The sequence below is a fragment of the Podarcis raffonei genome, chromosome 1, assembly GCF_027172205.1.
Source record: "Podarcis raffonei isolate rPodRaf1 chromosome 1, rPodRaf1.pri, whole genome shotgun sequence".
Lineage (NCBI taxonomy): Eukaryota > Metazoa > Chordata > Lepidosauria > Squamata > Lacertidae > Podarcis > Podarcis raffonei.
This window is the reverse complement of record NC_070602.1, coordinates 31,036,857-31,056,501: the sequence shown is the minus strand read 5'-3', so window position 1 is coordinate 31,056,501 and position 19,645 is coordinate 31,036,857. Positions and strand designations below refer to the sequence as shown.

Sequence of the window (19,645 nt, the reverse complement as noted above, 5' to 3'; positions counted from 1 at the left end):
GGTGGGCGGCAGCGAACGCTGCGCTGCCGCCCGCCAGCATTTTCAGATCGCCCCGGGACAGCGGAGAAGTCTCCGCTGTCCGGGGGCTTTTAAAATGCTGGCGGGCGGCAGCGCAGCCTTCGCTGCCGCCCGCCAGCATTTTCAGATCGCCCCGGGACAGCGGAGAAGTCTCCGCTGTCCCGGGAGCTTTTAAAATGCTGGCGGGTGGCAGCGCAGCGTTCGCTGCCACCCGCCAGCATTTTCAGATCGCCCCAGGACAGCGGAGAAGTCTCCGCTGTCTGGGGGCTTTTAAAATGCTGGCGGGCGGCAGCGCAGCGTTCGCTGCCGCCCGCCAGCATTTTCAGATCGCCCGGGACAGCGGAGAAGTCTCCGCTGTCCCGGGAAGGCAGGCGGGGGGAGCAAAGATTTTTGCCCCCCGCCGGCCTTCAGAAGAGGTCCAGGACCTCTTCTGAAGGCCGGCGGTGGGCCAAAATCTTTGCTCCCCCCCGCCTGCCTTCAAAAGCCATCGGGATAGCGGAGAAACGCGCTGCGCTTCTCCGCTATCCCGGGAAGGCAGGCGGGGGGGAGCAAAGACTTTTGCCCCCCCGCCGGCCTTCAGAAGAGGTCCAGGACCTCTTCTGAAGGCCGGCGGAGATTTCCCTATGGGCTTTCTTCTTGTGAAGCAAGCCCATAGGGAAATTCGTTTTGCGAAGCACCTCCAAAACGGAAAACTCTTTCGTCTTGTGAGTTTTTCGTTTTGCGAGGCGTTCGTCTTGCGGGGCACCACTGTATTGGTAGTAATTCAGTTTGAAACTCTGCATCAGTTGGATAATGCAAATCAGCATTTAAAAGTGACTTGAAATACCAAATGACAAAAATACTAAGGTAAGCAGTATAACAATTTGGTTGAAGCAACAGTTCTGATCAAATGTTGAATCTGTGTAGGACCATAATGGTATGACCATAAAGCAATGAGACAAGAGTGTGATTCTATTATTATTTTACTATTATTATTTTACAAAACAACCTTTCAAAAGCATTTAATTATACAGTGCTAGTGCAATGCAAGTCACTCCACATTTTTCAGGAGCACAGATGTGAATATTCTGCCTCATATATTTTTTAAGTATTAGACAATCCTGGTCCTTGCTGAATGAATTCAGGATGCTGAAGTTCCTTCTTTTCTTGCGCTTTCAGAGTTGATCCCAGTCCCACAGTAATTTGTGTTCCATAACAGGAACATCTATTGGTGTTTGCCTCAAGCACTACCTGTTGAGAGGCATCAGCATTCAATGAAATTTTAAGCTCTGGTCAGCGCTTTCAGGTACAACAGTCCTTCTCTTTCCCAAAGAGTTGCCAGCACTTCACCATTTTCTTTAGTTTAGCCAGATTAGGTTTAGGCTGAAGCGGGAAAAGGAACATTAATGACTTGGTCACACATACCTTAACTCAAAGAAAATAATCCAATAATATTGCTTATAAAATCCTGTACAAATTGATATTTAAATGGAGAGTACCCTCCGAGTTTACTTTTTGTTTTTCTGCAAAATTAATTAAAACTTGTTATACAATTATCATGAACAGTGCTTGTTTCTACTTGCCTGAGAGTAAGCCCCACTGAACTCAATATGACTTACATCTGAGTAGACATTGTATAGGATTGCACTGGAAAAGATCTGCAAGAAATGTATTAGATTCTTGCCTGGTCCTGTTCAGAAATCCACATGGACATGGATGTTCAGTTCTGATTCCTCATGTGTTCCTTTACAGGTATTATTCAAAAAGCTAAATCTTACTTTTGAAAAGGCCTTTATAGTAGTAGTTCACATAGGACTTCAACTGAACTAATTCTCAGATGAGATGCTGGATAGTTTTTGCACATTATTAAATCTCTCTATCCAAATTTGAAGTAAACCACATTGGGAAGGTTCTATCCTAAAACGTTGCATGTAATATATACACATACAGAAGAAGAAAACTGAAGTAGTGTGTTCTACCCAGGTAAACTTGATGGTTAGTATGAAATTTCTGTTAGGATAGGTACACTCAGTCACCATATCCTGTGTATTTTGTCTGCTGAATGTAATACCTGGCTTTCCTGCTGCAAGTGATCTACATCAGCAAGAGGCAGCATCGAAGGTCTCCCATGAGCACATTGAAAAGGTAACTGACAACATGACAAAGCTTCCATAAGATGGCAGCTCTCCTCCAAAGTCAAGCTGTGATTGAACTTAATAGCACCTGAAAAAAGAAGAGGCTGGATGGAGTAACTCTACAAGAAGGACAGCTCTTTCCTAGCCATGAAGTTGCATAAAAGGAGAGGGACCTCCCCCCGCAAAAGCTCTATAACTATGTTAATATCTGTTTCACTACGGCAACCAACAGCACACAATTTGCAACTCATACCTGTAGTAAAACCCGTTTTTTGCCCGTGAGGGTGAGGAAGAAACAATAGTTGTGAAAATCAAAGGCAGATTTCTCTCCACATTTCTGCTTGTGTATGCAAGTTTTCCACAGAATACACATGACATCATCCACACAACATCCTCCTCATCAAAATGCCATTTCATTCCCCACTCCCCCATTACTGTTCATGGGGAGTTCGCTTCGGATCCTCCATGAAAATGGTAAATCTGGATTAAATGGGAAAACAACATGGGATGGCATTTTGATAAGGATGATGCTTTTTAGATGCAGCACAAAACTTGCATGCATGAGCAGCACTGAGTTCACAGTAAACTGATATACGGAAGCACAGTTTCAGTATGAAACATCATAGATCCCTGCTGTTCTGCTTTTAATGAAAGCTACACCTGTCCTCTGAAAGTATGAGAAAGGTTTCTGTAGAAGAAAGGTGGCCCAAGATAAACAATGCTTTCCTTACCATGGCAAGCCTGGGAGGCCAGCACCTTCAGAATTGTTAGAGGCAGTGTCCCTCGTGCCCCTCCTGTGGATTGCAGAAGCTGAAAAACAACAATTGTTTCTAAAGACAACTAAGAATGAAAAGTCACAGCAACTAGAGATAGTGAGGTCCCAGGTGGTCCATAAGGTCCCAGGTGGTCCATATAACCTTGCCTTTCTCATGCCATGCTCTGCACTAGCAGTCAACTAGGCATATCCACGCTTCCTGTTGCCCTGCTGCTTTCACTAGGTGAAACCCCTCTTTAGCACTCAATCAGAGCAAACAGCAATTCAGCTTTCCCCCTGGATTCACACTGGCTCCAATTTAGTACTAAAAAACAGTCCTTCCCTGGGAAAGGAGCAGCGCAAGGGGAAAACTGCTCAGACATGGCACAAGTGGAGGTGTGGACAAGCTCTAAATTTGAAACAATTCACTGTTGCATCCAAGCATTAGACTCCTTCCTCAGCAAGGAGGGGCGAGTGCTCAGCAGAGAGCTCCCTTTAAGGATTTTGCTCCCAGTCCCCTTCATAATCCTGGGGGTGGTTACTAACTGTTTTCCTTCTCCTAGTAAAAAATCTCATTCAAGGGTAAGTTGTGAACAGCCCTTAGGCTGTTACAGACTGTTAGTTCCTTTAACAAGGGAATATGAATTCTCCCCTGGTTATTTTAGAACCCTACACAATAAAAGAACAATTTATGTGGAGCACTGTATATTTCCCCCCCTCCTTTTCCATGTAACAAAAGCTTGTACCACAGATTCTCCAGTGAAAGGCCATTTGTGGTTTAAACATACATGGTTATTTATTTACTGATGTATCTGCTACCTTCTAGACACTGTTTTGTTACTGTGTTTATTCTGGGAGCTTCACTATTTCTGGGCTGTGTTGTTTTAGAATCTCAAAGAAGGGGGTGAATTGCCGTCTACCAATGGCAAGAGTGAAGAATGTACATTTGCTTTGAAACAGTTAGATGTCACAGGTCCAAGGACAACATGATGCGGCTGCTCTCTTTCTTCCAACTCCTCCCCAAGCATAGAGGGAGGGCTGGCTTTTCTTATCCTCCTGTTCTGGCCACTGGTGGGAAGGGCTCTGCCCCAACCTCAGGATTCCAAAACATGCAGATGGAAATTCAATATGCTTTCCGACTTTAGGAGGGTAATGTGAGAGTCATGTCTAATTCATACAGCTCTTCTTTATAAACCACACATACCCACACACACCATACCTCAATTTCCTCTCGAATGAACTCCTAAAAAAATACAAAAGATACAGATCAGACAAATGAGGTTATGTTCTTTTCTCACCCTCACAAACAAAATCTCTGTCCTTCAAAAAGGGATTATTAAAACCATGGTAACAAAAAAACAAAAACAAAAAAATCAGAATACAAAGGATCTATACATGCCCATTTCAGCACACCAGATGTCTCAGAGGAAAGTATGTGGATGGAACTAAGAAGCCCATTATGTAGTAAACTTGAAGATATAATGTTAAATTTATTGTGTTTTAATTAGTTATTATAAACTGCCCTGGAAATTATGAATTGAAAGATGATACAGAAATGTTTCAAAATAAATTAATTGGTAGTAGTCAACTAAGTTTACTTGGAGTACACCCACTGGAATTAATGGACCTAACTTAGTCATGTTCATTAATTTCAATGGGTCCACTCTGATTAAAACTTGGTTGACTATCAGCCTTAATGGATTTTCATGCATGAGTATGACTGCAGTTTCCCCAAACCCATCTTGCCAATTACAATGGAAAATAGGCCAAGCAAATTCTAGGTATAAAATGCTCTGTAGGTTTAAGTATCATTTCTATAACATAAGACTTCCAATACAATTGTACGAAGTGCTCCATCCCTCTTTTTTTAGCATTGGAAAGAGCTTTATAAAACTGCATTGACAACCTGTAACCCACGAAGCAATCCTGAGGTTGAAATGAATCAGAAATCATACGTGGTAAATGAGGACATCTGGTTTCCGAAAAGTAATACAAGCTCTAAACTGATCTCTAGCCTGTTTCTTAAATTAAAAAGTGACAAATATGAGGCTGTATTCCCCAAATGTCTCAGCAAATGAAACTGATTTGTAAAAATGTTACATGGAAAAAATACGAGAGACATTACACATACTTCTGTAAAACAAGAAAATCTTTAATAAAAAATAAATAAATAAGAGAGAGATCATTACAAGATGCTGGTTGGCATATTAAAAGGTGCTAGGTGGGTAAGAGACAGGGCGATATTTCCTATCCAACATGCCTTTTCACCCATCATTTTTAATTTTTGTTGTTTCTTGCATTTATTTCTTCCAATCAATGAGGTGGATGAGGTTAGGAAAAAGTCTTTCTTTTTGTGTATAAAATTTGGTGCCCTTTGACCAAGCAATAAACGTTTTTTATATGATTACTCTAAAAAAATATATATTATCACTGGATTGCTTCATCTTATTGTATATTTATTAATAAGAGATGTTTTCATTAGCCTATTGTTTATATAACTATTTACATGTTGTTCTGTCTTGTAAATGCTCGTGAATTATGTAAACTTTTTGAAGTTGTAAGCTGCTTTGAGCATGATCTATGATGAAAAAACAGCATACAAATAAACAATGATGACACATGAAAAAAAATGAGGCTGTAGTGGGTGGCATGGTAGTGCTGCTCACCTGGCCCCCCACAGCTGAGTTGCAGCTTGTGGCGTTTGCCTCCTAGGTGGGTCATAAGGAAAGGGTTAAATGAGTGTGAAGTGATTGGCCAGTGGAAACTGATAGGAGGAGTTAAGAGTTAGAGTTAGAGTGGTTGAAAAGTGAGTTGAGAGTTGGGAGTTGGAGAAGGAAGAGGGAGGAATAGTCTGTGGGTTGGTCGAGTTGTGTGGTGAGAGGAATTGTTAGGTGGAGTCAGATAGTTAGTTGGGATAATCAGTTTGAAGTTGTTAGGAACGAATAGGACAGTTAAGGAAATAAGATTAAGAAACTGACAAGAAAAATTAACTGAAACCATAAGCTTGTTCATGCCTATAAATAAACTTGATTATTTGTTAATGTTAACAACTGACTGGACTCTGTGTGAGAGAACCGGGTTGGTGGCAGCGAAGAAAGCAATTACAGTGGTGGCACAGGGTAAATAGACTGTCAAACGTCCGGGGACCCTGTGTGATCGCCACACAGCTGTTTGCCCAGAAGGTGAGGGAGAGGGGCAAGGTGGCACAAAGGTTGGTGCAGTGCGGAGCCAATCTGCCACACCAACCGGTGCATTTGCACCACACCAACCTCTCCAGCTGGCAAGCAGCAGTGGCTCCACTGTCAGGAGGTCAGTCCCACCATGCTGTCTGTTACTGGTGCAGGGTGCCACATAAGAGTTCTCCCACACTTCATGGTATCTTTCTGTTCTCAGGACTTCTTACAGACTCCTAGTTATGAAGGGCAGGGAACAAGAGTAATTGTAATGCAGACAGGACTTCCAAGCAACTTGCTGCCGATCGTTATTATAGAGCAGACATAGTAAATTATTCACATCCACATATCACCTGCACAATGCTCTTCGTCACTGTCTGCCTGCCACGGCGCAATTCATTGGCCTCTTTCTCCACAAAACACAGTGGCACTTTCCCAATAAGAATCTGAGAGCGATTGTTCTCTGGAAAGCATAATTCAAGGCCTAAGTCCTCCAGACTTTTTTGGCAGCACCTAGAAATTAAAATGTAAGCACAAGACTCTGAACTGGAAGATCAGCACTGGATATTCCTTTCCACCCAGTGCACAAACTCCCAAACTACAATTACTGCACTTTCTTAAAAAGAAACAGAGTATAATCAAGGATCACCACAATCATTTGCTGATATACTTTCTTTACCAAAAAAAAAAAAAAAAGGGAGAAATAATTATATGGAGGAACAGAGCTTCTATTACAGAGCACCACTCATTGTTCAGTTCAGGAAAAAAAGTTTATGATTAGATTTAACAGCAAATGAACTTGTATTTGAACCTATCTTTTTAGATTGTAAATTTTATTATGATTTATGGTCAAAACATACCCTCTTACACCACAACCAAATAAATGTTTATTCAGAAGTAAGTTGCTTATTTCCAGGTCAGTGGATATAGTACGGTTTCTTTAAAGTTTGAATATTATTTATTTGTATAGCTGAAGACATTGCAAAAGATTAAAAATGTAAAACAGAACAAAAGCAGAATACATTACACAGTTAAAATAAATATTAAAACCAAACTTTCTGTCAGATAAGAGTTTTCTCCATTGAAGAATTTATGTTATCATCCCCACTAACTTTTCTCCTTAAATTGTCGCTTTAAAGGCAAAACAAGCCACTTTTTCAGAAGTGTTGGGGGGCCTGTACCCTAATAAAGTTTAATCTAATACCCAATTGATCTCCAACTGGGAGATTTAAATACTTGAACAAGACTGCTCTTGGAGATTGAGCAAACAAATCTTTTTCACTTCCAACCAATGTAACTTGGAACTTCATAATTCATCTACCACAGAAGAGGAACAACTCAGAGAAGGAGATACTCATTCAGCTTCAATATCACCTGTGCGATACCAGCTACACTGGCTGTCAGTGTGTGTCCAGGCCTAATTTAAGGTGCTGGTCTGTCTTATCCTTGTGAATCTGTGTTATTCTTGGTTTTAGAAATAATTGATTTTTTATACTTGTAGTTTTTATTGTTGTAAGCTGCTTTGGATGGGCTTAAACCAGAAAAAGTTGTGTGTATTTTAAAAGAGAAATAAAAAGCACAGCCAATTCACAGTCTGGCTAATACCAACCATAAGAGTCTCCTCTGCTCCTCTGTAATCTCAATCTCCAATGGGGGGCAAACAGTGGAGGCCAGCAATTTCTTCTTGCCCAATTTTTCTGGCTGCTTCTCATAGGAATCTGATAACAACAAATGCACTGTTATCTATCTTATATATAAGAAATGTGCCTTACTGCCTCATCCTACAGCCCTATGTTTTAGAATGCAACATGCATGCAGTTTGAAGTAACATAGTACAGTATTTTCTTCAGCAGTGGACGCGGGACCTATAATATTAAGAACTGAATATTCTCTATTTTCAACCACAAGCTTGCTCATGAGACATGAGGATTCCCAGCCAGTATCAACCACGGCTATCCGAATAGGTAACAATTATAATTTCCTTTAATGCATGACCCACCCAAAAAATAGCCAAGCAAGCTGTTACAAGTATAGTGACTCCATTTAAATCCTTTAGCAAACACTTTTTGCAGTCCCAAGGGCTTTTCACATTCTTGAGCAATTTTCGCTGCCAGGCTACAACCAGAAAAGTTTCTCTTGGACTCTTCTCTGCAGAAAATTCATAACTCTTGTTGACAAGGAGGTCAACGAACTGTTATAGGCACAATGGACTGCTGCTGTGTTTTACTGAGTTGCAGCCAGAATCTCCTGAGGCTTGAAAAATACACATCCCTTGTTGGACAGAGGAGATTATTCACAATCAGCTAAAAATATGGGATGTAAAGAAAAATCAAAAGAAGCCAACCTTGGGGATGCTAGTTCTCACAATGAAACGGATCCCGTATTTTCATTCTCTACAATTAACTGACATACATCACAACAAATCTAATACAGATTTGCATCAGAAAAGAAAGAAAGCTGCTCTTTTTTTTAACTACCTGTAACTATACCTGTAATAAGTTGCTCTAAGCGGATACGCTCATGGGCTGCATGCTGGTCCACCAGCACTAAGAGATTTCCACCTAGATCAAAAGCATCATAAAAAATTCAGCATATAAACTTGGCTACAATTTTCTTTTGATCTCATCTCATCCAATAGAATAAATATAAGTTTTCTGAGCATATGCTGGAAATTTTTTTTAAAAAGAATGAGGAGATATTATCTTATATGTCATGCAGCAAAAAAGTATCGGGGAAGAAGATAAAATGTGTGATAGTTTCTGTTATCGTTTAAAAGATTCTTTTAAATCCCATTTTTGAAAAACTAAATTATGTCAAAGGCTTGGTATGGGGAAAACCCCCCACCAAGGAAGTAACTTCTTACATACAAGCTGTGGCAATAATATTGTGTGGAAAGGATTGGAGATAACAAAGAATACTGAAAGTAAAAGAATAGCTAAAAAATGTTGAGATTGGGCATTAATGGAAAACCTGTCATATTACTTTCAAGCACTAGAAAAAAGAAAATTGCAGTATTTTTACACATTACTTCCCCAGTCAAAGAGCGATCTTAAGAGGTTTTAAGGTGTTAATATTGTATAGTCTACTCTCGATGCAAGGTTAAATAGGTTCTCTTTTGATATGTTCTACAGATGAATTCAATAAAAGTCTATTCTACAGATGAATTCAATAAAAGTCTATTAGTGTGTACACTAATTTATGAATTAGCAATCATTATTTGAATCTACATCATATCATTAAGATATTTTGTAGATTTGTCCTATTGACCAGGGGTTGGAAACCTCCAGCATGCAGACCAATCCTGCCCCACAAGGGGGATCCAATTTGGCCCACAAGACCATCTTCCCCAGGTCACCCCCATTGGGCCATCAGCTGACAACATTGGTGACATCAACTGAGAGGCTGGATGATGGAGTTTAGTCTTGCACTGCCTGTGTGCCCCATTCCCAGCACGGAACAGGATCGTGCAGCCAAGGGAACAGCATTTAATTTCTGCTCTTCAACTGAGGAGTAGAGATTAAAGTCTTCTCAAAAGCAACATGGCCCAGGGTGCCAGCCTAGAAATGCCATTACTGGCTCAATATGAAAAGAGTTATGTCATTGTCCCGGGTAAAGCCAAGTTCTACAAAAGCTGCAAAACCCCATTACTCAGAGGAAGTAGCATTCTTACCTGTGTCTTCATTCTCATCAGCCGTAGTATTTATTAAACAAGCAATAAATTTATTGTCCACTTGATTAAGAACCTGTAACACATTCAGTTGACTATTCATTAAAACTTGCAAATAAATCTATAATAACTGTATAATAATTCAATAAAGATGGGACGCGGGTGGCGCTGTGGGTTAAACCACAGAGCCTAGGACTTGCTGATCAGAAGGTCGGCGGTTCGAATCCCCGCGACGGGATGAGCCCCTGTTGCTCGGTCCCAGCTCCTGCCAACCTAGCAGTTCGAAAGCACATCAAAGTGCAAGTAGATAAATAGGTACTGCTCTGGCAGGAAGGTAAACAGTGTTTCCATGCGCTGCTCTGGTTCACCAGAAGTGGCTTAGTCATGCTGGCCACATGACCCGGAAGCTGTACGCCGGCTCCCTCGGCCAATAAAGCAAGATGAGCGCTGCAACCCCAGAGTCGGCCATGACTGGACCTAATGGTCAGGGGTCCCTTTTTAATTCAACAAAAATATTTCACTAGTTCAACAATTTGTTGACATACACCAATAAAACATTCTTTGCTAACAACAGCTATTAACTACTGCACTGTCTGTATCTTTCCAACTCAAAAGAAATGTTTTATGCAAATTGTTAGCATATTTACCTGCACTGAATCAATCATCTTCTTGGTGAACCTATATGGGTACAGGATGTTATGGATTTTCACAGCAAGATTATCAGCTTGCCCACTGCTCACATTAAGAGCAACCTATAAAACATATAATCAAAATTAACTTATTAGGATGACCGCTGGAACAACAAATATCAGAACTCAAAATCATATGAACAATTGTTTTTAAACAATGCTCTTCATAACAGAACTCAAAGTCCCATTTAAATAGTATTGACATGGGTGTTTCCCACACCATCTTGCAAACCTCTGTGGGACGCTAAATAAAGTTGTAACATCAACAGTGTGCAGTCCTTCTGATCAAGATAAGTGGTTTTTTGCAGCAATCTTACCCAAAACATTTAAATTGGTCCCACTGATATTTGAGAAGCGATGTGGTCACCTACTCTAGTATCTGCATTTTGTTGTATTTGGAGTGGATGCAATGAGCTAGTAAAACTATCACCCACTATTGTTGTCACCTTACACAGATGCTTAATGTCTACATCAGTTTGAGATGATAACGATAATGATGGAAGCTATCCCTTACTGGACTGAAGCTTGAAGCTGATGTTATTTTTTAAAAGGCAACAGCAGAAGGTTTGCTACTTTGACTTGACTACTGCCAAGTTAAAATATGAATATAACCTAATGGGCATAGTGTATACTTTCCATCACTGACCAACTCCTTCTATATATTTACTTGAAAGAAGTTTCATTGAAGCTCAGTTGGACTCAGTTTCAAATAAATACCTTTATTCTAAAGATAGCCATATCCCTCATGAGTAAAGAAACTTAATTTAAATGAGCAGTAGGTGCAATGGATAATACTATAGCTTCCTTATCACATTATAGAATCCAGTTAGTCCTACAAGAATAATCACATTGCACTATTTACATTGCCAGAGATAACTGAAAACTGTGCTATAAACCATTTAGCTTATAACTAGGGCACAGTGCTTTATCCTCAAGTCAAGATTGTTGTTTTGGTAATCTAAGCAGGGCCTATAAAAGCAATTTGGCTTCCAAATGAAACAGGATAAGCTTTTGGAAAAGTTTGAACAAAAATACCACCAATTTCCAAATTGCATGAAGGACTTGTAGATTCAATAAGCATAAGAGGCGTGAGTGGTAAGTTTTTGGACAGTTCCATAAATCTATATAACAATTATTATCTCAGTCCAAAAATCACAAGTCAACATAAAACAGAAGCAAATCCCAATAATTAATGGTGACGCAATTCCACCCACCTCTGGAAAGTGAGCAAACACAGGATTGTCCCATTCAGAAAACAAGGACTGGAGAGATTCTCCTTGCGTATCTAGAAGAGAATAAATGCAAAGTATTGAAACTATGGGGGTTGGTTCATATTTTTTTCATCTACAAGTTAAGACAATATCCAAGTAGAAAAAGCACACTGCCCATTATGACATTTGAGATTTTATTTTATCACATCTGCACAAGATTAGAAAACCACTTCACTGCACTATTTATATAGAAGGGTACAAAGCAAAGTTTGTATCCCCAAACCGCTGCTTAAGTAACTCTGTCACCTTTAGGTGAGATTGTTAAAAGGTCAGGATCTTCCTCCAGTGTGTGTTTTAGTACAACAATCTGCCCTGCCTTGAAATGTTAAAGAGGGCCTGAAGTAAGTTGCTCATTCCTACTAGAGAAAACACATATCAGAACAATGATTCACCTTTCCTTGATTCATAAAGATCTCAAAAATTAAATATGGTGTCATTTCCAGACGAGAACTAGGACAATCAGAAGAAAGGGATTAATTTTCCTCTTCAAATCACTGTTGTTTACATAGAAGTAGGCACTGCATGCTATCCACATTTTAATTGACTTTGACCCTTAAAAAAGTTATTTCCAATTCCACACGTCAAGTGATTCATACAAGTCCCATTGTTAACAGACCTTGAATCACTCCAAGTTCCTGTTGGGACAGCTGGCAGAATTCTTTGGTTTGTTATTATTTAACATAGTACTCTATGTCCTGGCCTACCTCTGAAATCTTGGCTTGCTAAACTCCTCTCTTGCCGAGGTCTTGGAAGGAAGGGCACAATAAGCTCACTTCTAAATGGGTGGCATCTGCACTGAAACCCTAAATACCCAACAAAAGAATTACTTCTATAGATTAGATAACTGGGCCAAAACAAACAAGATGAATTTTAACACGGAGAAATGTAAAGTATTGCACTTGGGCAAAAAAAATGAGAGGCACAAATACAAGATGGGTGACACCTGGCTTGAGAGCAGTACATGTGAAAAGGATCTAGGAGTCTTGGTGGACCACAAACTTGACATGAGCCAACAGTGTGACGCGGCAGCTAAAAAAGCCAATGCAATTCTGGGCTGCATCAATAGGAGTATAGCATCTAGATCAAGGGAAGTAATAGTGCCACTATATTCTGCTCTGGTCAGACCTCACCTGGAGTACTGTGTCCAGTTCTGGGCACCACAGTTCAAGAAGGACACTGACAAACTGGAATGTGTCCAGAGGAGGGCAACCAAAATGGTCAAAGGCCTGGAAACGATGCCTTATGAGGAACGGCTAAGGGAGCTGGGCATGTTTAGCCTGGAGAAGAGGAGGTTAAGGGGTGATATGATAGCCATGTTCAAATATATAAAAGGATGTCACATAGAGGAGGGAGAAAGGTTGTTTTCTGCTGCTCCAGAGAAGCGGACACGGAGCAATGGTTCCAAACTACAAGAAAGAAGATTCCACCTAAACATTAGGAAGAACTTCCTGACAGTAAGAGCTGTTCGACAGGGGAATTTGCTGCCAAGGAGTGTGGTGGAGTCTCCTTCTTTGGAGGTCTTTAAGCAGAGGCTTGACAACCATATGTCAGGAGTGCTCTGATGGTGTTTCCTGCTTGGCAGGGGGTTGGACTCGATGGCCCTTGTGGTCTCTTCCAACTCTATGATTCTATGATTCTATGATTCTATGTGTTTACAAGTGCTAGTCTACAAAAATGTCCACTTGCTGTATTTATTATAAAAGGATCAATAGGTGATTAGCATAATACAAAACATTAAAGAATCACATCAGTGCAACACTGTAATGATGGAGAAATAAGATTTAGTCAACCATTTTATGAATTACAAAAGACACATCAGCAAGGAGACCTGCATATAAACTGTTCAGAAATAAAAGAACAGTGGTTTTCAGCAGGGAGTGGGGGGTGGGGGTGGGGAAGAAACTCCCAAGTGCTTGAAGGAAAATTCATTCCAGGCCCAACATGTTTCAGGGGCATGTTTTGAATAGCTCTCATCAAGTGCATAAAAACACTGGTGACAATTCTTGTTCAGAGAATGTATTCCCTCTCCCTTGAAGGACTATTCCAAAAGGTGTTGAGACTGAAATAAATATTTTTTTCAAACACCTGGACTTTCTTCCTTCCTCTCCCCCTACTGCCTATCCTGCTACAGGTGGTTACATGGTTTTGTGCTTATAGAATCACAGAACTGAAGGGGGTCATCTCGTCCAACCTCCTGCAATGCAGGAATCACAACTAAATAATCCCTGATGATAAGCAAACCTGAAAAAACACTGTGAACTTACCACTCTCCATGACAACGTTTACAGCCACTGTGCTTATATCTTTAGTACATATAGCCTGAGGTTCCTTGCTGGGAGCAGTATAGGTGCTCAGTCCACTCAGTTTGTTGATGTATACCATCCTACCCAACGAAGCATCAAACTGCTGAAACCATTCAGAATGATGCAACTGTGGCTCTTCCTCCTCAGCTGCACTTGAGTCATCTGCAGCATCCTCCGTATTGCCAGTCAAGTTCACATTTTGCAGTTCAGAGGCTTTCCCAGCTTGCTTTATAAATCCATCCACAATGCCTGTATTTTCACAGGAGCCTTCAGAATCAGCCTTTTTGTTGGACAAAGCTAAACTTCTGTTTGGGGAAACTGCATATTCCCCATCAGTGTCAATGAAACAATGGCTGACAGTATCTTCCGCATTCCCAGGTCTTGTGCTAGAGATTCCTACAGGATCATCCTGCTCTTCAGAGGCTGAAGCAAAAGAAAAACTCTCTGCTCCTGTTTTTCTTGGGGAAATTTGAGGTATTTGGCAAGCACTCTGCAAAAGATTATTTTGAGATAGGTGGTCATGTCTGACTTCATCTTTTTGGCTTGAATGTGCTTGGGATTGTTCTGAAGTATGCCCTAGAGGTTCTGTAGTTAAAGTTTCTATAAGGCAGTCCTTCATTCTAGATACTTTAGAGGCAAGTGTTCCTGTGAAGTTAGTGTCAGAAAGAGGTTTATTTTTTATCTGAGAGTATTCTGTCAGTGTCAGAGGACTCTCCCTTATATGAACAGCTTCTCCATGTAATAGACTTTCTTTTATGGAGTGCTGAGATCTTTCTAAAGAAAAAAGGCAATCATGACCACTGTTATTAGACACATAATGTTTGTTAGTTGGAATTTCACAAGTACTAGAGTTCTGAAAATTTGTATTCTCATTAGTGGGATACCTGCCACAGGCTGGCCTTTTAACCTCACTCTTTTCCGCATCAGTTGTTGGCGTACTCTTTATGTTCCCATAATGTCTTCTGAATCTATCTAATGACCCCAGCTTTGGATACAAGCTTAGTTTTGTAAAGCCACAGGATCTAGGCCTAACTGAAGGATCAATCATTTCCCTAGTCTGAGTTGCACTGTCTAGATGATGAACAGGACCTGAAGGTGCCTTATAAATAAATTCTTTGCCATGTGATGTTACAAAGTCAACACTACCATGTGGAGGAAAAGAAACTACCTCATTCTTTTGACCTGACATGTTCTTCTTCCTCATACATTTGTTTCCAATGGCAGCACTGGTCCTCAAGTTTTCTTCAGCACTTGGAGTTTTCTCTGAAAACTCTAGCTTTTTTCCAAATATATCCTTGGCACTTATTGGACCCAGTTGTGTCTGTCTGTCTAATGAACTGTTAATTTCTGTTGTTTTGTGAGGTGGCAGATTTTGCATCAGATGTGTTATAAGGCCTGTGGAACACAACTTAATTTTTTTCCTTCCCATTACCACTTCTCCATTGACATTTGATCCTGCAGACGGTTCCCTACCTGTCACTGGCTTATATTTTCCTATCAATCCGTGTCCAAGAAGAGATTCACCTTCAAACTCATTAACATCTTCCATAGCTTCAATATGTCTCAGAGTGACAGTGCTGGGGTTACTTTCCTGAAGGGCTCTGTCTTGTTGCCTATTTGCACAGTTATCATGTTTCTCAGTACAAAGTGAAGTAGAAGCATACTTGTCTATTTCTAAAGCAACTGTCCTGTCCTGTTCGCCGATTTCTTCTGGACACTTGGAATTAATTGGCTCAACAGGGAGATTATCAGAAATGTTTGATTCTTGGTGTAGGTTACCCAACTTTGGCAAGCTGGGAATTGTGCCATTTTTGTCAGGCAGAAGATTCTTCACATTACTGCTACTCAGATCATGAACAGGTCCAGTGCTAGTCAAATCTGAGCCAGCATCTATTCCCTCCAAATTGTTAGTTGGTGCTGTGTGGTCTGATGTCTTATTTTCATGAATTAATTTCCTTTTGATAGACTTTGACTGCAGATTAAACATTTCATAAGAATCCACAATATTATCAGAAGCTCTCTTGAAACTCTCCTGCAAGTCCTTCTCCTCAAGGAGAGATGGGTGTAAATCTACAGTTTTAACTAAACAAAAGTCATTGTTTTCATTAAATTCCTTAACGTCTTCACCACACAGCTCAATAAATAAATGTTCTCGCTTTAAAAAATATTTTACTCCTTCCTCAATGCAATCTAGGAGAGCATTCCAGTTGTGAAACTCTATTAGAGTTTTTGCAGGTTCCAAACACACATCATACGCATCATATGGACATTTCACATTGATAATAAAGACTCCATAGAGCTCTGGGCCAGAGCGCTGACGAGCAGGACTTGAAGTCGAAGACCCACTTTTTGTCTTACATATAATGCTTTGTTTTCTTAATAAAAAGTCAATAAGTTTATGCAATCTTGTTTTTAATACCAATCTATTATTCACATATAGAAACTGAATATTCTTATTGTAATGCCCTTCAGAACTGATAAAACCACTTATCTCGAATACTGCAGATTTATAATTTATTTCTCGTAATTTCTGGGATCTACCTAGATCATAAATCTGAGAAAACCGAGATCGTGTATCTTTTGTCTTTGGTAACTGAAGCACCATTGAACAGGAAGCATCATTCCTTAAAGAAAATGAGATGGAAGGATGAATAAGTGAAAGAGCCTCTACTTTATGCCTCACTCTCTCAAATTCCAATCTGGAATCCATGCACTTTCTTCTCACAGGTAATTGGTGGAATAAATTGTATGCAGTCACTGTTGTTCCAGCACTTGGTCTATTCAATTCTGTTTCAGAGACTTCCAGTCCTTTTCCATTGTGAAAAAGTTTCAGGAAGGTTTTTGCTACCTTATTTGTCTTGGATGATATTTCCAATATACTGGCCATGTTTGCTATGCTTGCCAAAGCTTCTCCACGGAAGCCATAAAACTTTAGATTTTCTAGGTCTTCCACTGAGTAGCATTTACTGGTAAAATACCTATTTCCCACTTTGTTGAGGTCATCTCTTCCCATCCCACTGCCATTATCCACCACCTGGACTTTAAAAGTTTCCATATCCAATCGGACAGCCACACATGTTGCTTTAGCATCTATGCTGTTAAGGACAAGCTCCTCAACACACTGGCCTAGTGAGTTGATGGCCACTCCAGACCGCAAGCTGGTTTGCACTTCTTCAGCCAAGCATTTGATCATCACAAAAGTAGAAGGATGAAAACCTCAGGAGACTGGATATGTACTGCCACTTTCTTTGAATCCCCTATAAGAAAACAGAGTGAAAACAACCAAAAGCTTAATAGATATATTTAGCCAGACTCCTCATAAATTCCTTAACATTTCCCTAGTTTGTTTCCATGGTCATTCTTGTTGCCTTACAGCACAATCCTATATTTGCCTACTCATATGTTAGCCTCATAGAGGCAAATGGTGCTTAGTCCCAGTTTGCAGCATTTGTCAACAAAATTCAGTTCTCATTTTAGAAAAGTTCAGCAATTGCAGAATAGCTCCATTTGTTTCTAAGTTGATTCAACACTTCTTTATGTTCTGTCCAAACCATATGAACATGCACATATACACAAAATCCAAAGTCATCAATGCCAAAGCTAAATTATGACAAATAACTGATTTTTGGTGAATTCAAACATGTGGTTTCACAAATTAAAAACAACACACATATACACGCAGGATTGTGTCAACTTAATATGGGTGAAATTAAGCATAACTGCTGGACACTAATGCAGAGTGCCATAATTTAGCTGGCACACAGATGGTAATAAGTATACACAAACATTGTGCTTATTACAAATGTTCTAGATGGGGGCTTAATATTGTAAATGGGGCATTAGCAACATTTTTAACCTACTGGATTTTCCACAGAAAGGGTAAATCTAGGGAAAAATTATGCTCTGGTATTTTCATGCGAATAACATTACATGGATGCTGCAAAAATAAATAAGAAAAGAGAACTGATTCCACAATAAACACTTATCTGGAAGCACCCAAAAACTGTACAGTCCATTCAGACTAGTTACACACAGAAAGAAGCTAGTGTGGTGTTGGCTTTGAGAGGATGCATAAAGTTAAAAAATGAAAAAGGAAGCACCAGCTAGCCACCGCTTCCTTTGCTTCTTGGTTACTGCAATGCCAACTCCCATTGCTTAGGCAAGTATTTGCAGAGCAGGTATAGAGTCATTGTTAAAATACTGGCTGAAGCACAAGTTCAAAACTATCCTCAGTTTTGACACTCACTTAGGAGATCTTGGGCCAGTCACCCACTTTCAGTCTATCCCACCTCATGGGACTGCTGTTGTGCCAACCAGGGTTTGAGAAATAGAATAAAGGAGTACCTAGAAGGATTTGAAAAAAGCCAATGCACTTTTAAAAATACAATTAAGACCCCTTATGAAGCGATTCCAGCTGATGAGGGGAAAGGGGGGAGGATATATACCCGCCTCTTTGCCTCGACTAAAGCAAGACTTTGGGGTGACCAAAGCTGGAGAGAAAAGCAGGTGCTCCAGACTTTATAAAGACGAAGTAGAAAGCTGTTGGGCTGCCCCGGGTAAACCACTGGCTGGACTGTCTCCTCCCTCCTTGCATCCCAGGCGTGGTCGCAACAGACCCGCTTCTCTTCCTCGCTCCGCCTCCCGCAACCGGACAAGGCACCAATCCACATCCGTGGCAGCTAAATCGACTTGCATCTCCCGCTGCCTCAGCTGGTGAAATTAACTGTCAGACACCACCTGAAAACTCGACGGCGGCAGCGCTGAGGAGGGAGGCCTGTCGTTGTTGTTGCTGCTGCTGCTCAACAGCCACCGGCGAAAGTATCGGGGCACCGATTCCCCGCGTACAGAAACGCGTTGCAATGCACCCTGGGTATTGTAGTCTTTTGGAAACTCTCATTCTCCAGCCCCGCTGGTAGGATCCTTTGTGTTTGCCGCACATAGTCTGTGTTGGACGTCTCTGGGGCGCTCCTAATGAAGGAAGGGCCGATAAGTCAGCCCTGCAAAAGCGGCGTGGAATAAGCAGCAGCAGAAGAAATCTCTGTAGGCAAGGGAGCGAAGGAACTCAGAAAATTTGTTTCTAGCGCTGTGCATTCTTTCCATCCGATGAACTGGGCTCTAATCCATGAAAGCTGATAACATAATAAAATTGATTAGCCTTTAAGGTGCAATGATAGTGTTTTAGCTGAACAGACTAATACAGCTGCCTCTGTGAAAATTATTCAGAGGCCAAGGCAAATCAGGGGATGAACGTTGGGTTTGAAACACACAGGTTGGAGCCTTTTTTGTGCTCTTTAAATTTGTCAGATCTGAGCATTAGCTATATAGCCTTCTCAATGCAGTGCAGACTGCATACACATGAAGTGTTTGTAAAATAGTTTTATATGGATAGGCTCCACTGTTAAGAATGTAAGAGCCTTGCTGGATCAGGCCAAAGGCCTGTCTAGTCAAGTAACCAGTGTGGCCAAGCACATACCAATGGGAAGCCTACAAGTGAGAAGTGAATGCAACAGCACTCTTCCCACATGTGATTCCCAGCAACAGGCATTCAGAGACATACAGCCTCCAATAGTGGAGGTAGAACATAGACTTCATGGTTAGTAAGTAGCCTTTGATTATCCTTTCCTCCAGGGATCATTCATTCCACCAGTTTTGCCAA

The 19,645-nt window shown here is 40.7% G+C and overlaps 1 protein-coding gene across 4 annotated transcripts; it reads right to left on the bottom strand.

Annotated features, from left to right (window-relative positions):
* Positions 1-962: 962 nt before the first annotated feature.
* On the bottom strand, positions 963-18,960 carry MLH3 (mutL homolog 3). Of its 4 annotated transcripts, none has more exons than XM_053379165.1 (13): positions 18,606-18,960; positions 13,951-17,246; positions 12,391-12,489; positions 11,630-11,700; positions 10,374-10,478; positions 9,730-9,802; positions 8,549-8,620; positions 7,669-7,777; positions 6,413-6,572; positions 4,106-4,129; positions 2,864-2,942; positions 2,069-2,220; positions 963-1,380 (listed from the first exon to the last, which is right to left on the bottom strand). In XM_053379165.1, the coding sequence occupies exons 2-13, from the start codon at positions 17,180-17,182 to the stop codon at positions 1,300-1,302; spliced, it is 4,257 nt and encodes a 1,418-aa protein (XP_053235140.1). In that variant the 5' UTR covers positions 17,183-17,246; positions 18,606-18,960; the 3' UTR covers positions 963-1,299. The 4 variants fall into 4 exon arrangements, with proteins under 4 accessions (XP_053235140.1, XP_053235132.1, XP_053235149.1 ...); XM_053379157.1 differs by having other exon boundaries at positions 18,727-18,960; XM_053379174.1 differs by lacking the exons at positions 12,391-12,489; positions 18,606-18,960 and having other exon boundaries at positions 13,951-18,434.
* Between the last annotated feature and the right edge of the window lie 685 nt (positions 18,961-19,645).

Excerpts from the sequence above, each read along its gene's own strand:
- MLH3 (XM_053379165.1), bottom strand. The coding sequence starts at position 17,182 with ATGATCAAATGCTTGGCTGAAGAAGTGCAAACCAGCTTGCGGTCTGGA. Across the intron at positions 9,803-10,373 it reads AGATGATTGATTCAGTGCAG|GTTCTTAATCAAGTGGACAA; the intron begins GTAAATATGCTA and ends AATGTGTTACAG. Across the intron at positions 1,381-2,068 it reads ACTTGCAGCAGGAAAGCCAG|CCTAAACCTAATCTGGCTAA; the intron begins GTATTACATTCA and ends TTCCCGCTTCAG.